At 54.8% G+C, this 17,429-nt stretch overlaps 1 protein-coding gene across 1 annotated transcript in view; it reads right to left on the reverse strand.

Annotated features, from left to right (window-relative positions):
• The window catches only part of LRP5 (LDL receptor related protein 5), a 109,805-nt gene that overhangs the window by 13,888 nt on the left and 78,488 nt on the right, over positions 1-17,429 (reverse strand). The window contains exons 12-17 of the mRNA XM_079928957.1: positions 15,196-15,519; positions 13,438-13,637; positions 8,556-8,764; positions 6,955-7,145; positions 6,070-6,279; positions 3,215-3,340 (exon numbers count right to left, since the gene is read on the reverse strand). Coding sequence (XP_079785083.1) covers positions 3,215-3,340; positions 6,070-6,279; positions 6,955-7,145; positions 8,556-8,764; positions 13,438-13,637; positions 15,196-15,519 — 1,260 coding nt within the window. The remainder of the gene's footprint in view (positions 1-3,214; positions 3,341-6,069; positions 6,280-6,954; positions 7,146-8,555; positions 8,765-13,437; positions 13,638-15,195; positions 15,520-17,429) is intronic.

Raw genomic sequence — 17,429 nt, forward strand, 5'->3', positions numbered from 1 at the left:
CACCGGTGGAAGACCCGGGCACCTTGTTGAAGAGTGGGCTGAGGAAAGGCAGGTGGTGAGGATTCCACAGTGGGGAGCAGAGTGGATGAGGATGGGGTTCGAAGGCTCCCTGGTGGAGGGAGTCGTGGAAGGGTGGTGAGCTGGGAGGGTGAAGGACAGGAGATCTGGGGTCACCTCGTACCAGGTGGCCATGGCAAGTCACTTCCCCCTCGGGGTCAACTTCCCCAGTGCAGGCTAAGAATGGGCCAGACGCGCAATAGCACTCAGTGGCTACGCGCAGTGGCACTGTCCTGGAGGCCGAGACGCAGGTGGGCACGGATGCCAGGGCACTGGCAGAGAGACACAGGAGGAGCCCCTTGGTCCCAGGCTGCCCCCATTTCCCAGGGGGCCCGTCATCGTCTCTCCACTCCTCGGTCTGGAAAATCACAGGAAACTGAGCCCCAGAAACTGGTCCAAACTTCGTTTTAACGTTTAGCAACAGTCCTCAATACCCTTGAAATCTGATTAAGGAAAAAGGTGTCGGGAGTTCCCTGGCGGTCCAGTGGTTAGGAGTCGGCACTGTCACTGCCGTGCCCTGGGTTCAATCCCTGGTCAGGGAACTAAGGGACGCAAGCCACGCAGCACGGTCAAAAAAACAACAGAGCTTTCAGTTTCACAAAAGTACTGATTTCAAGATGTACTAAGCCTTTCAACATTGGGAACCCACATGCCTCCCCCATAACTGCGGGGTCCACACTGGGCTGAATAGGGATGTGAGATGGGGGAGGAGATGTGAGCAAAAATGAACACAAGGCCGCTGTTCCCACTGGGCTCGGCCACAGAGGACAGCCGGGGACAAAGGAGCCAACGACGGATGTGTGCTCACTGAGCCACCAACAGAGAACACAGGGATGCTGGCCACAGAAAGGTGCACGTGGACAGTGGCCGAGGCCCCGCTCCTGGACTCCAGCCCCCCACAGCCCAGCAGGAAGAAGAGGGTCCACGTGGGGCAGGCTCTGATTCCCCGCAGGGCCCCCAGTCCTGGCAGCAGCGGCCGGAGAGTGAGGACGGGACAGGATGGGGGTTGCACAGACCTGGGGTTGAACCCAGGCTCCCCCAGCAGCTGTGCGACCCGAGGACCCCCCAACCTCCCAGAGCCTCCGTCCCCTCGTCCCTAAAACAGAAGCAGCCACCCTCCATCACAGGCTGCTCGCGGGAGTAACGAGGCCAGCGGAGAAAGCACGCGCACACGCGTGTGTGAGCGAGTGTGTGCACGCGCGCGGTGCCTGGTTCGGTAATGTGCGCGTGCGCAGCATTGGCAGTGGCGCTGCTCTGCCGGTGCACGAGGCACGAGGGTCCATGGCACCTCCTGGGAACCTCAGTCAGCCCTTATCCTCCTGTGAGCCCCCAGAGAAGAGGCCAGGGACACAGTAAATACAGGCCTCTTAGGCCGTGAGGAAGGGCCTGGCATCCTCAAGTCTGAGGGCCGAAGCCTGGGGGCGGGTGACAGAGGGATGCGTCCTCCCCTGGGGAGGCCCAGCGCTGGGGTCCCAGGGAGAGCTGAGCACTCTGTGCAGCTCTCTCCCCGGCCCCGTCTCCTCCAGGGCAGCCTGGACGTCTGTGGGACCTGCACAACCACTTGGGCCCTGGGGCCGGAACTCAGAAACAAGCCACCAGGAAGCTCAGGAGGGTCAAGGTGGCCCCCACCACGGGACAGTCATGAAACATCCCCTCTGTTCTTGGCCAAGCTCTCTGGGGTTCACAGTGTGAGGTGGGGCAGGAGAAAGCTCCAGAAGGACAGGCCCATGGTCCTGCTTCCCGAGATGTGCTGAGCATATGCCGTGTGTGGGACACAGCGTGGAGGTCGTGGGGGTGAGGATGAGAAGAAAAGGGACAGGGTAAAGACCGGCCCCCAGGAGCTCAGAGGAGGAGGGAAGAAGAGAGGAACACAGAAACAGCACATCCAAGGTCACCTGGGGGACCTGCAGGAAGAGGAGAGGAAGTCCTGGGGATTGGGTTTCATCATGGTGACAATGACAATTGTTCCTTTTTATTACTACTGCCATTCTCACAACTAATAGCAGCTGGCATTCCTGTGTGCCATGTGTCAGGGACCATGCAAAGTACTCTGTTACTTAATAACAACCCCATCAAGTAAGTGCTCTCAATTTCTCTATTTCACAGAGAAGGAAGTGGAGGCTCAGAGAGGTGAGTGACCAGCCCAGGGTCACTCAGCTGGGAAGTGGCAAAGCTGGGATTTGAACCCAGGTCTGTCTGACACTGCAGCTTACATTCTTGGCCACTCCCTGTGCAACCTTAGGGAAGAAGACGATCAAGGGTAGAAGGCGGAGAAAAGACAGTACTAAAAAATTAAACAAACCCACTATTGGAGACTTCAACACCTCCATCAGTAACTGACAGCACAAACAGTCAGGAAGGATACAGACAACCTGAACAGCACTATCCATCAGCTGGATCTAACCAACATTTACTGAACACTCCACCCAGCAACATCAGATGACACATCTTCTCAGGCTCACATGGAATATTCACCAAGGTAGACCACACACTGGGGCATAAAACATACCTGAATGAAGTTAAAAGGACAGAAATCATACAAAGCGTATGCCGTGTGTGAGACATAGCGTGGAGGTCATGGGGGTGAGCATGGGAAGAAAAGGGACAGGGTGAACACCGGCCCCCAGGAGCTCAGAGGAGGAGGGGGAGTATGCGCACACACTCGGTCACACACGCGTGTGCACGTGCTTTCTCCGCTGTCTTTGTTACTCCCATGAGGAGCCTGTGATGGAGGATGGCTGCTTCTGTTTTAGGGATGAGGAAATGGAAATTAATTCCACAAAAATTTAATGGAACTAAACTAGAAATCAATAACAGAAAGATAGCTGGAAAATTCCCAACCATCTGGAAGTTACACAACACACTTCATAATAACACAAGGGCCAAAGAATTATTGAGAATAATTTTAAAATATTTTAACTAACTGAAAATGAAAATGCAATTTATCAAAATTTGTGGGATGCAGCAAAACCAGTGCTTAGAGGGAAATTCATAGCCCTGAAATGCATATATTAGAAAAGAGGACAAAGAGACAGTCTGCTCAGGATACTGGATGCCACAGGGACTATGTATTAAAAGACTGTCAGGCAGCAACCTGGCAGGCAGAGAATCGGGTCCTGCTCAACGTCCCAACAGAAAGTGCTGAGGTCACACCTACCACCACAAGTCAACAGGTTCTGCAGGAGCACGAGGTGGACTGGGCATGAGCACCGTGGCGTCCCATCACCCTTGGCAATGCAGATGTGGGAACAGCCGCCATTGTCCCGGGCACAAGGGTGGGCTGCTGTGGAGAGAAAAGAGGGAGGGGGTCGGGTTCTACCTCCTACCTCAGGACTGTGGCCTGGAGGACGGAGGGGATGCATGCCGGGCAGGAACTCACAAGAACTGGCACTCCAGTAGGAGTGTGGGGGATCCTCACACTTAATTCTTAGGGCAGCCTATGGAGTCTGTTTCTGTTGACACTGCATTCTGCAGATGAGGAAACGGAGGCCAAAAGCACTTATAGAACTTTCCTTACATCATACCCCAGCCTGTCTGCACCAGCTCCCACTGTGCCCACTACCATCATGCTACACTGCCCACCTGTGTGTCTGTCTCTCATGGTGTAGTGGGCTGAGTGGTGGCCCCCCAAAAGATATGTCCACTTCCTAATGCCTGGAATCTGTGAATGGGACCTTATTTGGGAAAAGGGTCTTTGCAAATGACGTAGTCACGTTAAGGATCTTGAGATGGGGTCTAATTCTGAATTGTCTGTGTGGTCCCTAAATGCACTGACAAATGTCCTTATAAGAGACGACATAAGAGATGAAGGCAGGGGAGAAGGTCATGTGATGACAAAGGCAGAGACTGCAATGATGCAGCCACAAGGAACACCGGCAACCACAGGAAGTGGGAGGGGCAAAGAACCATCCCCTCCTCTGCCTCCCCACCCCCACCTCCAGCCTCCAGAGGGAGCACAGCCTTGCAGACACCTTGATTTTGGATTTCTCCAGAACTGTGACAGGATACACTTCTGTTGCTTTAAGTCACCCAATTTGTGGTGACTTGTTAAAGCAGCTGCAGGAAACTAATACACATGGAAGTTAAAATAATAAGGGTGTTGAACCCTGGGAACTTGAACATTTCAATTCAATTAACTTCATGTGCCCAACACCCTGACAATGGTTAGGAGGCTGGGAGGGTGGCTGAGCTCCCTCAGGTGAGAGGAAATGGCGCAAAGCACTCTGCTCCTCACCCGGACCCCCAAAGGCAAATCATAGTTTCTCCTCCTCAACCCTGAGGATTAGGTGTTTTCAAAATGACAGAGTCACGGTTTAGAGCAGGGTCAGCAAACTTTTGCCATAAAGAATCAGAAAGCGAATAATTTTGGTTTCATGGGCTAGGCCACCTATCTAGGTGACCATGACTCCTTGTCGGCCAGCCGCAAAGCAAAGGCAGCCAGGATGACACAGACCTACGGGCTGCAGAGTGCCACCCCTGGTTTAGAGTCTAGTTGTGGGATCTTGTGGGGAGGCAGGATGGATGGCCCACGTCCCAAATCAACACGGCAGAGCTCACCCAAGGACTTCCCGCCCTCACCCAAAACGAGGAGCCTCTCCCTGTCACCCTAGACCCCACACATCAGCACTCATTAGCACCCGGCCTCCAACCTCAGATCTGCTCACTGAACGTCTCCTGGCCCTTCCAGCCGCTCGGTTCCAAGGAGCTGCCGGGCAATGAGCCTGGCTTTCTGCCGACACCAGCAGGCAGTGGGTCTCGACATTGGTGGGCTCAGCATTCACCATTCTGACCATCTGCCAGCAACAACCAGGAACCGGGACCTGGCTGAGGATGGTGTAAGGGGCCAGGTGAACGCAGGCTTTCCAACCCAGAGGCGTGGGGTGCCTCGGTTATCCGGAAGCTAGTTCCTAGTGACTTCACTTATCCAGGATCCAGCTGATTACCCACAAGGACAGAACCCACTGCCCAACAGTCAACACAGAAGTGACCGATTCAGAGGTCATGCCCCTCATCCTGAGCAGGGAGCCCAACAGAAAAAAAAATCCCAGTGGCTAAACTTTGGGCTCTGGCCTCAAATCCAAGCCCCATCAGGTTTATTGGCTAGGTGACAGGGGGAGGTAGTACCCTTTCTGAGCCCTACTTTCCTCAGCTGTAAAGTAGAATTATTGTGAAATAACACATGTAATGTAATAATATGCTGAGCACGGGACCTGGGGTGCAGAACAGTCAACACACGGTGTGGCCGAGGCAGGAGGCCAACAGTAATGGGCTGGGGTGAGGCTGGTGGGGCCAGACCGTGGGCATCACAGGACAAGGACAGTGATGGCTCTGCTCACCCAGCTGGCAGCCCAGGTGTATTTACTGAATGAAGAGAGAAAAGCGAGAAGACAGAGGGAGAGGTAGACACTTCACACACACACACACACACACACACCCCTCCATATCCACATATACGGAGGTGGGTAGAGGAACCAGAGGTCCCAGTTACCGACGTCGTCCCTCTCCCAGGCCCCTGGGCACAGCCAGACTGTGGCAGGCAGAATCCTAAAATGCCCCCTAAATGTCCTACCCGACTCCCCAGCTGGGGAGGATGTGAGGAGCTATTATGCTACCTTACTCAGCAGAAGGGATTTACAGATATAATTAAGGTTACTAATCAGTTGATTTGGAGTCAATCTAAAGGGAGACTCGTCTAAAACTGGGCCAGATCTAATCGCAAGCCCTTGGAAAGCGGAGTGGGTTCCAGCTGGCGGAAAAGGAAGTCAGAGAGGTTCGGTCTGTCACTGATGGGGAGAGGGCCTGAGGGTGGCCTCCAGGAGCCGAGAGTAGACTTGGCCGACAGAAAGAAAGAAAAGAGGATCTCAGTCCTACAACTCTCACATTGGCCTGTCCTCCTGCCTTATTCCAGGGGGGCAGTTCAGGGGCCGCTGTGCTCTGTGAAGAGGCCCAGCCTCCCCTCGGCGGTGTCCGCACACACCGCTGCCTGCTGCCCGCTGCCCACCCGCCACGTACAGAACTCCTCCAGGCTGATGTCCTCCACGGCGTGGATGCCGGTCAGGTGGGCGACACGGCCCTGGACTCGTGTCCGCGCATCCCCTGTGGTCTTGTCCACGCGCTCAATCATCTGCTGCTGGCGGTCGATCCAGTAGAGGTGCCTGCCCAGCACAGTCAGGCCCACAGGCTGCACGATGTTGGCATCCTCCAGGGTCAGGCGGTTGGCCCCTGCAAGAGGGAGGCGCTCCCCCTGAGTGGCAGCTGACCCCTAGAGCTCAGCCCACGCTTGCCTCGGGAGAAGGGTGGGCTGCCGGGAGCCTGGGGGACGCCGGGCTCTGGCCAGGGCTGGGGGCTGGGGCACGTTCCCTGGAATTAGGCAGATCTGAGGCCACCTCTCGGACAGCCCTGCTTCTACCTGGGCTGCCCTTTGGCCAGGGCCGTGGCCCCAGTCGCTGGCCCCCGGCAAGCACGGTGCCTCCCCTGCCCCCAGCCCACCCCAACTTCCGGAAGAAAAGCCCCTTTAAGCACTGATTCTCACTCCTCTCTGGCCCAGGGGCCTCCCGGACTGAGGCGGCCACGGCAGAGGAGCTGAGAGCATGGGCACTGGGGGCAGAGCGGTCGGACTCCTCTTCCACCCGACGCTGGGGGCCCTGCACAGCTGGCTCACCCTCTCTGAGCCTCGTCAGCCCCTGCCACCTGGGGATCACTTGGGACCCACATCCTGGAACGGGGCGGGGGCACTATACATGGTAAAGCCCCAGCCCAGTGCCTGCTCGCAGTAGGTCCCCCACAACCGTGGTGACTGCTATGCCAGGACTGATGACCAGGACAGCGGGCGTCCTGGCGGGTCAGACGTGGTGGCCGCCGAGGGACCGATCCTCGGGGAGGCTCCAGGGAGCGCACCTGACAGGTCGCAGCTTTCAATGCGCTTCAGGTCGGCGTCCACCCAGAAGAGCTTGCCCAGCGTGTTGTCCACCACGAGGGCCACGGGGCGGATGAGGCCCGTGGTGAAGAGGACCTCGCGCTCGGTGCCGTCCAGGGCCGCGCGCTCTATCTTGGCTGCTCGGTCCTGCATGTTAGTGAAGTACAGGTACCTGCGAGAGAACAGCAGGTAAAGGACGGGCACTGCGTCCGCTACGTCCTCAGCCAAGCACCAGAGAGACCGGCCCCAGACCCTGCGGGCACCCAGCGGGGCTTCGGAAAGTGACCAGTCATACGACCCCAGCCTCTAGGGGCTGGATGCGGAGCTGAAAGGTCAGGCCCTGGAGGAGGTGGAAAATGTCCCCCAAGACCTCATGTCTACCTGGAACCTCGGAATATGACCTTACTTGGAAACAAGGTCTTTGCAGATGTAACTAAGTATCAAGATGAGGCCGCCCCGGTTAGGGTGGGCCCGCAACCAGTGAGAGTGGCCTCAAGAGAGAGAAGAGGCCACACGGACACAGAGAGAAGCCCACATGAAGACGGAGGCAGAGTGGAGGGACGCGGCCACAAGCCAAGGAGCATGCGGGGCCCCCAAAGCTGAGAGGCAGGAAGCAACCTCCCCTAGAGACTCCAGTGGGAGCACGGCCCTGCCACCCTTGACTTTGGCCCCTGGAACAGCGAGGGAATAGACCTCCGTGTTTCAAGCCCCCAGTCTGTGGTCACTTGCGGCAGCCCCTGGGACTAGTACACGCCCCCTCCTTTGATTCCTAAAGAACCGTCTTCAGTAACTGAGCCCCCGGGGGCTGCAGGGCTGGTACTCCCCGCTGTCCTCACAAGGAAACTGAATCCCTGGGAGGTCACGTCACCTGCCTGAGGTCACATAGGCAGTAGGTGACAGAGTCGGGATTTGAACTCAGGTCTGCCTGGCGGTCCCCGGGCACAAGCTTCAGCACACAGTGCCTCGATGAGTCTGATTCCTGCCCTGAACGGCAGCCCTGCGGGTACCTGAGGTGGTCACCATCCTCCTGCCTTCCACCCCCAAATCCTCCCCGATTGGCTTTATTTCCCAATCTCATGTCATGTGGTTTCGGCCCCCTCACCCTCCCGCCCTGGTCCTTCCCTTTGGGACCCTCCACATGTGTCAACGTGTCTCAGGTGCTCTCCCACCTACCAGAGAACCTGAGGGCCCATCAGGGAGCTTCAGGGAAGGAAGAAGCTCCCAGTCAGGTAGTGACCTCCCCTAGGCAAGTGAGTAACCCACCACCACGTGGGACACTATGGAAGGGATGGTTGAATAGGGTTCAAGTTGGATGGGATGGGATGAAACCTATGAATCACATCCTGCCTGTGCCTCTCAGCAAAGCCCTCTCCCCTGCACAGGCTTTCAGTCCAGGCCATCCCTGGGCGTCTCTGCCTCCCTGCCATGCCTGGGAATGAGCTGGTGTCTCCCTGCCCCACTCCGGCTGCAGATGGGAGTGTCGGGGGTGGAAGATCCCTCCTGGCCCGAGAAGCCGGCATTCACGGGAGGGGCCCCTGGCACAGCCCAGCGGGTGCAGCACCCCACCCGCGCGGCCCCGCACCCTCGCTCGGCGTTGACGACGATGGCCCTCGGCTTGTCGCGGTCCCCGCGGAGCACCACGCCCATGGCTTCCCCGTTCAGCCGGTGGACGTTGATAGTGTCGGTGGCCTCGCACGTCCAAAACAGGGTCCGGCTGTAGACGTCCACGCTGAGGTCGTGCGGCTGCCTGTCCGGGTTCTGGCTTTGGCTCGGAGAGGTCAAAACGAAGGGCTGTAGGGTGGTAAGAAACGAGCACCGGCTGAAGTCACGGTGGGGAGGGCGGAGGCCTGTGGCCGCGTGCAGAGCAAATGTCAAAAGCCCAACCGTGTCTGGGAACCTTTCCTTTCAAACCAGCTCTTGCCCACACATCCGCTTGAGAGTGAAGCTGATCCCCCCAACAGCCTCCAGGAGAGCTCTAGCCCATGGGCTCCGAAGCTGGGCCCCGCCACCAGTGACGGCACTGGACCCGGCTGCCTGGTCATCACCCCACCCGGGCTGGCCAGCCTGCGCCCGCACGTACAGAGGGACCGCCCAGCAGCTGAGCGGTCAGCCCGGGATCACAGGCCCCGGCTCAAGACATCTTCTCACTTCTTGTTTCCTTAGACTCAGACTTTTGGATTAAGGCCCTCAAATCTTTTTTTATCTTTTTTCCTTCCCTTGGATTTTTTTTTTAACATCTTTATTGGAGTATAATTGCTTTACAATGGTGTGTTAGTTTCTGCTGTATAACAAAGTGAATCAGCTGTACGTATACATATATCCCCATATCTCCTCCCTCTTGCGTCTCCCTCCCACCCTCCCTATCCCACCCCTCTAGATGGTCACAAAGCACCGAGCTGATCTCCCTGTGCTATGCGGCTGCTTCCCACTAGCTATCTGTTTCACATTTGGCAGTGTATAAATGTCAGTGCCACTCTCTCACTTCGTCCCAGCTTACCCTTCCCCCTCCCCGTGTCCTCAAGTCTATTCTCTACATCTGCATCTTTGTTCCTGTCCTGCCCCTAGGTTCTTCAGAACCATTTTCTTTTTTTTTTTTAGATTCCATATATATGTGTTAGCATACAATATTTGTTTTTCTCTTTCTGATCTGACTTACTTCACTCTGTATGACAGTCTCTAGGTCCATCCACCTAACTACAAATAACTCAATTTCGTTTCTTTTTATGGCTGAGTAATATTCCATTGTATATATGTGCCACATCTTCTTTATCCATTCATCTGTCGATGGGCACTTAGGTTGCTTCCATGTCCTGGCTATTGTAAACACAACTGCAATGAACACTGTGGTACATGACGCCTCCTGAATCATGGTTTTCTCAGGGTACATGCCCAGTAGTGGGATTGCTGGGTCATATGGTAGTTCTGTTTTTAGTTTTTTAAGGAAACTCCATACTGTTCTCCAGAGTGAAGGCCCTCAAATCTTGTTTTTTAAATTTAGGATGCCAGGACAATAGGTGTCCAGCACAGAGGTCCACCTCTCACAGCCTCTTCCCTGAGGGAGACAGGCCAGGGGTTCAAGGCCAGGTGAGGGTGCAGGGCTGCCCCGCAGCGCCTACCAGGAGCCCAGGGGCAGCACGTGCCCCTCGCGGGGTCTGTTTTCCCCCTCACACTCCCTGCGGGTCTCCACCCCAAACCTCTCCCGGGAGCGCTGCTGGACTCCATGCCGTCTGCTGCCTCTCAGGGATGAGCCCTGGCTTTCGGAGCCACCGACAGAGAATCCCTTTAAAGGGGACCTTGTTTCATGAACTGATGCAGGAGAAGGAGAGTGCCCAGAGCTTCCCTCACGTCCCTCACAGGCTAGAGGCCGATTCCCTGGTGGATCTGGTCCCCTTGGGTTCTCAGGTGACCTGACCTGGTGCAAAGGGGCTTCCCAAGCTCCTGGGCTGCTGCCACCAACAGTTTGGATGAAAAGTTCCTCCTCTGAGAAGGGAATCATCTTTAGATGATGTTCTGATCACAGCTCATTGCAGACCCTCTTAATATACCTCTTTTCAGCAGTCAATAAAACAAGAAGTCTCCTGGTGGTCAAGAGGGGCCTTGCAGCCAAAAAGAAGCCCCCCTCCCCAGGCCCAGCCTCTTGGACTCAGCTGGAGAGGAACCACCCGCCCCCAAACACACACACAGCAGCCTCTGGTCCAGCCCTGCTGGGCAGCTGGAAGCACGTCACTCGCATCTCTGCAGGTAACAACACCCCCACCCCCAGGAGCTGTGGGCCCTAGGAGCCAGGCGTCGACTCCAGCCGGCACATTCCTTTCCCAAGAGCCACAGAGCTCTCTGGCCAAAGACCACAGCCCAGTGCAGCCGATGGCCCGGGAGTAAAGCAAGATTCCAGCTAGCCCTGGCCAGAGCCAGGCTCCCTGCGGAGGGCGGGTGTGTGGGACCCGGGCACACGCTCATCGGAACAACCAGTGAGAAAAAAGTGCGTGCTGTAACAACACACCGCCCACGCCCCACCCCAGGCACACGGGAACGAGGAGGTAAACTCTACACGGCTGGCCGGTTCTATAAAACCCAAACTCCAATTTTACCATGAGGAACAGCACCAAGGCCGGTGCAAAAAATCTTAGCAGAATCCGATTCAACGTCACAATCCACACCCCGCCCCCTCCCCAGTACAAAGTGGTACTTAACCCAGTGGGAAAGTCTGCAGCAACAGCTCACAGGCGGATGCAAGCCCAGCGTCCACTGATGGACGGACAGATAAGCAAAATGTCTTCTATACAGCAATGGAGGGTTATTCAGTCGTACAGAGGAAGAAAATTCTGATACCTCCTATGATGTGGATGAACCTTGAGAACACTGTGCTAAGTGAAACAGGCCAGTCACAAAAGGACAAATACTGGGTAATTCTACTTATATAAAGAACTTAGTGCTGTCAGATGCAGAGAGACAGAAGGCAGGAGGGTGGGCGCCAGGGACTGGGGGGATGCGGGGGATGGAGAGTTAGGGTTTAATGGGGACAGAGTTTCCTCTGGAGATGGATGGGGGTGACGGGTGTACAACAATATCAATGTACTTAATGCCATGGAGCTGCACACTTAAAAATGGTTAAAATGGCCCATTTTATGTAACGTAGATTTACCACAATAAAAGAATCAAAAATTAAATAGAAAAACGACAGCCAAGTAGATGATAATTAAGAATACCATCCTTGGAGGTGGGGTGGCACCCCTAATAACCAAAGCCACCAGAGGGTGGAGTTTAGCAAGAGACACAGGAAGGGAAATGAATATTTTCCAGATTAAGTGTTCCTAGAAGGGCTTTTTCTTCAAAGTCTTCCCCCACTCCTGCTGGACACCATACAAGAATGCAAAAGGACGCCTCTCCAGGGGACTTTAAGGTAATTTGTGCCCCAGCAACTTTCTCAGCAGGAAGCCATGGTCCACCAATTAACACTCCCTGTTCTCCAAAGGACTCAAAGTGACTGTCACCTGCGCCCAGGGTGGGACGAAAGAAATCCATTCCCACCGTTTCCGCCAGGCTCTGCTCCCACAGAGATGATAATCATAGCTGCTCGGGCACAGCTGGGGCTTTACCATCAACCAAGGACACAGACGTCAAAGGACGACTTGTTAACTTTACATCGTGGGTGGATGAAGTATGTTGTCGAAAGTGAGGCCCAGTCGTACAGGCAGCACTGGCACCCGGTTCAGGGTAGGAAAGAGAAACACCTACGTTACAGACACAAAACTCTTCTGAAAATCTCCACACACGAGCATCTGCATCGCTGTTCTAACAGTATCAAGATTTCACCACGACGACATAAGCTGTCACACTGACCCCTCGATTGAGAAAGAGACCATCGGGTTCGGTAGCTTTTGTGAAAGGCGTCTTTAGAAACTGGCATGACCAGCCGGGCACGTCCTACTGGAATTCTGGCCACAGTTCCCTGTCACATGGCTGGATATGCCGGGTGTGCCCCGAGGCTTCAGTGACAGTGTCCTTCCTGGCACGGGTCACAAACACCTAACACAGAAAAGGAGTCAGTTCTGCTAGACTCACGTCTGGAAAACATGTATTCGTCCCCATGCAGTGATGTATCAGGGACAGTCTGAGCAGAGAGCAGGTTTCGCATTCACTTTGCACAACTGCACCCAGGAGAAACCCTAGGCAAGTGCGGAGCACACAGCAGCACCGCACCGAGCAGGGGCCCACAAACACACATGCCTCCAGCGACCCCCAGCCCCCGGGCACTGGGAGCCACGCCATCCACGCCGGGGTCACAACGATATGTCCCATCTCAGACAACCCTCCTTCCGCGTTCCACAAAAACCCACAAGCTGCAACCTTCCGACTCCCATGTCCTCCGCCAGCTTCAGGTCTTTTCAGCGTCAAGAGCCATATCTGCTGGAGCATTTGTGTACCGAACCATTTACCATTCGAAGGACAGGGCCCCTGTATTGCCAGGTTCCTCTCTTTTTTTTCAGTTTGTCACTGATGGCCTTTTGAGGGCTGCACACCTAGCCCCCTTTCCCCCATCAGACCCGTGGTCTGTACTGGGCGATTCTGTACAGTGCAGTGATTTTCAGACACATGTACATTGCATTATAACAGAACTGACTATCCAACTCCCCTGAAATAAAAGATAAATCTAGAATAACCAACATCAACTATCCCTGCACCGAACCACTATGGAAAGGAAAAAAAACCCCATGGGGTTTGACGCCCACCACTGCTACTTAAACAGCTGCAAAATCCAGTTTCTACACAGAATCACAGTCTAAGGGTCTCACACGGCTCAGCCTTATACCTGGCAATGACATAATCGGAGCCCAATCACTGTTTACCCCAAACTGTGCCCTCTTGGCACCCCCTCTGCTAAGAAAAGGGGGCGGTAGCCTGGGAGCCGCCAGTGCGAGCCCCTCGTGGAAGGGCCCCCTGCGCCCCCCCGAAAGCACACTTACCTGGGTCCCATCGTCCTTGGCTCGTTTGATGTTCTGGCGCCCATCTACCCAGTAGATGAACTTGTCCAGCGGGTCATAGTCGATGGCCTTGACGTTCCTCAGCCCGTGCAGCGGCAGGATGAGGTCTGGGCTGTGCTGGTCATCAGGGATCATTCGGCTGATAGCACACTTCTGGCTGAAGAGCAGGAAGGTGGTGGGTGCTGGAGAGAGGCAAACGGGGGCGGGCGCGCGTCAGCGTCTGGGAGCCGAACAGGGAGTGGGGCAGGGAGGACGGCCTTCCATTTTCTGGTAAAAAGTAGATTTGCGTGCGCACCTACGAGATGTACGTGGAAAAAGGCTGGAAAGACACAAAACTGGTTCTTGGGGGTGGACTATGGGTAATTTAATTCTCCATGTTACACGTCGCTGCTGTTTCCATATTTTATAAGTGTGTGTGTTATTTTAAAACTAGATATCCACTTCTTTTCAGATTATCAAGACTTAAGTCAGAGGGAGGGAAAGGTAGTGAACATCCAGCTCCCACCCATAAGTGTGTGTGATGCTCTGGTGACGGTGGGATTCGCCAGGGGCTTCTACGTGCTCCAGGGAATGGCTGAAACCCGTGTGACGTGAACAGTGACACCGGGAGGGGACACTCCTCAGGGCTGTCGGGACCCAGGATGTGTAGAGGCCACCAGCTGCAGCCACGTCAGAGTTACAGCTGGGCCACATGAATCCAAGTCACAGCCCTGGGTCTGCCGGCCTTGGGAGCCAGCACCCGAGTCACATCCCCTCTGGGCAGAGGGTGACCTGCACCTCCGCTTGACCCTTCAAGGTTATGGCCCCCAGTGGCAAGGACAACAGGACCAAAGGGAGCCCAAGAGTGGGGAATCCCAGGCTGTGGCCCCAGGCCCATCACATACCAGCCTGGGGCCTCGACCAAGCCCCTTAACCCTTCGAAGCTGTAGGTCCCTCATCCACATAATTGGGCCAAGGAAGCTCAGTCCTCTTAAGGCCCAGGGCTGCGAGAGGCTCACACAATGCCCGGATGACAGAGAGCTTTACAAACTGTCTAGCGCTGCACAGAGGCCGAGTTATAACTAGCTCTCTGCTGATGTCACAGGAGAAAAGCCTGCCAACAGGACACACCTGTTCTCCCTGCGGGCCCATGGGAAAGTCACTCTCAGGCTCTCTGAACCTCGCTTTTCTTAGAATTGAAAGTGAAAAGGCCTACCTCGTTTAGAAGGTCGGTGTGAGGATTACACCGTGGACATGGGGCCACACGCAAGGGGTCAGGGCAGGGACTCTGGAGCCAGCTTGCCTGGATCCAAACCTGGTTCAAGTCTTACCAGCTGTGTGGCCTTGGGTGGGTAACTACACATCTCTGTGCCCAGGGTCCTAGTCTGTGAAATGGGGACAGTGATACTCCCTACCCCATAGGCTGGAGGATTAAGGGCCATAAAAAGCACTTGGAACAATGCCTGGCCCTAGAAGTGGGTGCTCTCCCCCAGGGACTGTTTTTCACATCCAAAGAGCCTCCCATGCGACGTGCCCGCTGAGGGCTTGGACCACCTACTCGTGTCTTGATGAAGCAACAGGTCTTCCACCCAGCCTGAGCCTCCAGGTAACATTAGGCAACATGTGCAGTGCACAACCTGCCCGACTGCCCATGTGCACCAAGGTTTCCCCAGATAAAAAGCTTCTTTCCACCTTAACCGCCAGAGTCAGACTGATGATCTAATGTGGGAGTGAGGGACAGGGGCAGAGCGAGGCACTTACGGCTGCAGTTGCGGCTACTGGGGTCCAGGGTGTAATGTGAGGCACAGCTGCAGCGGTGGCCGCTGGGGACAGCGAGGCACAGCTGCCCACACTGCCCATTGTTGTGCATGCAGTCATTGAGGCCATCCTGGCGGGAGGAGTGGAACACCAGGATGTCCATCACGAAATCCAGGTGGCCCTGGATGAGGGTGCGGTTCCGGCCACTGGTCTTGTCGGCTCGCTCAATGCTGTGCAGGTTCCAGTCTGTCCAGTAGATGTAATCACTGTACTGCGTCAGGCCGAAGGGGTGCGGGAGGTCATCGGCAATCACGACCCGTTCCTGACCTGCATGGAGACACACGGGTACCGAGTCAGCAACGGCACCGCACGGGCGTCCTGTGGCTGAACCAGCTCAACCTGCAGCCTGGCCACTTGCGTCGGGCTCACAAAGCATGTGACCACTTTGGGAAACGAGCAGGGTCCACTGAGGCTGGATGTGCACCTGCCCTGAGGGCAGGCAATTCCCCTCTTGCAGCACAAGAGAAATGCGTGCAGCATCCACCCAAACAACACAGAAGAGAATGTGCACGGCAGCAACTATGTGTAACAGCCACAAACAGGAAACAACCCAAATGTCCGTCAATAGTAGGATGGATTAGGGACTTCCCTGGTGGCCCAGTGATTAAGACTCCGAGCACCCAATGCAGCGGGCCCAGGTTTGATCTCTGGTCAGGGAACTAGATCCCACATGCCGCAACTAAGAGCCCACATGCCACAACTAAAGATCCCGCATACCGCAACTAAGAGATCCCACGTGCCGCAACTAAGACTCAGCACAGCCAAAGTAAAAAAAAAAAAAAATAGTAGGATGAATTAAAAAATGGTAGGATCTTTGGGACCTCCCTGGTGGCTCAGTGGTTAAGCATCCACCTGCCAATGCAGGGGACGCAGGTTCGATCCCTGGTCCAGGAAGATCCCACATGCCGCAGAGCAACTAAGCCCGTGCGCCACAACCACTGAGCCTGTGCTCTACAGCCTGCGAGCCACAACTACTGAGCTGGCGTGCCACAACTACTGAAGCCCGCACACCTAGAGCCCATGCTCTGCAACAAGAGAAGCCACCGCAAGGAGAAGCCTGCGTACCCCCGCTCGCCGCAACTACAGAAAGCCTACGCGCAGCAACGAAGAGCCAACACAGCCAAAAATAAATAAATAAATTAAATGTAACTTTATAAAATAAAAAATTTTTTTTAAAAAGGTAGGATCTTCATACAATGGAAATGATAAAAAAGAATAAAATGATAAAATGATAAAAAAGAATAACAACAATGTGGGCGACTTTCACTGAGTGACAGAATCCAGATGCTGAAGAGCACACTCTGTGCGGTCACAGTGATAGAAAGTTCTAGAACAGCACAGCTAGTACACACAGATAGAAGTCAGGGCAGCACTGACCCGAGGAGGCTGGTGAGATTGACCAAAAGCCTTTTGAGGGCTGGAAACTTCCCTACTTTGATCTGCGTGGGAGCTACACAGGCTATGTTGATGCCTCTGCGTATGCACAAGTATCTGTATGTAAAAATTCTCCAACTTGACTACTTTTTTTTTTTTTTTTTGCGGTACGCGGGCCTCACTGTTGTGGCCTCTCCCACTGCGGAGCACAGGCTCCAGACGCGCAGGCTCAGCGGCCATGGCTCACGGGCCCAGCCGCTCCGTGGCATGTGGGATCTTCCCGGACTGGGGCACGAACCTGCGTCCCCTGCATTGGCAGGCGGACTCTCAACCACTGCGCCACCAGGGAAGCCCCATGACTACTTTTTTGTACTTGACTGTATATATATGTCAATAAAAATTTTAAATATTGATAAAATAAAACCTTCTGCCTAGCAGTCTACTACAGTGGTTGAAACCAGGTTCTGGAGTCAGCCTGGGCCCCCTCGCTTCTCCCTTGACCAGCATGTGACCTTGGGAAAGCTATGTAAACTTCTTGACTCTCAGTCTCCCCATCTGAAAAATGGGTATTTGGAGGGGGGGCACGCCATGTGGCTTGTGGGATCTTAGTTCCCCAACCAGGGATCGAACCCAGGGCCACGGCAGTGAAAGCGCCAAGTCCTAACCACTGGACCACCAGGTAAGTCCCAAAATGGTTATTTGTAACAGTGCCCTCATGGGTATCCATGATAATTAAATGTAATAAATTATGATAAAAAAACAATGAGGTTCGTGATATAATTGTGATAAATATTCAATGAGAT

The sequence above is a fragment of the Stenella coeruleoalba genome (genome assembly GCF_951394435.1).
Source record: "Stenella coeruleoalba genome assembly, chromosome: 8".
Lineage (NCBI taxonomy): Eukaryota > Metazoa > Chordata > Mammalia > Artiodactyla > Delphinidae > Stenella > Stenella coeruleoalba.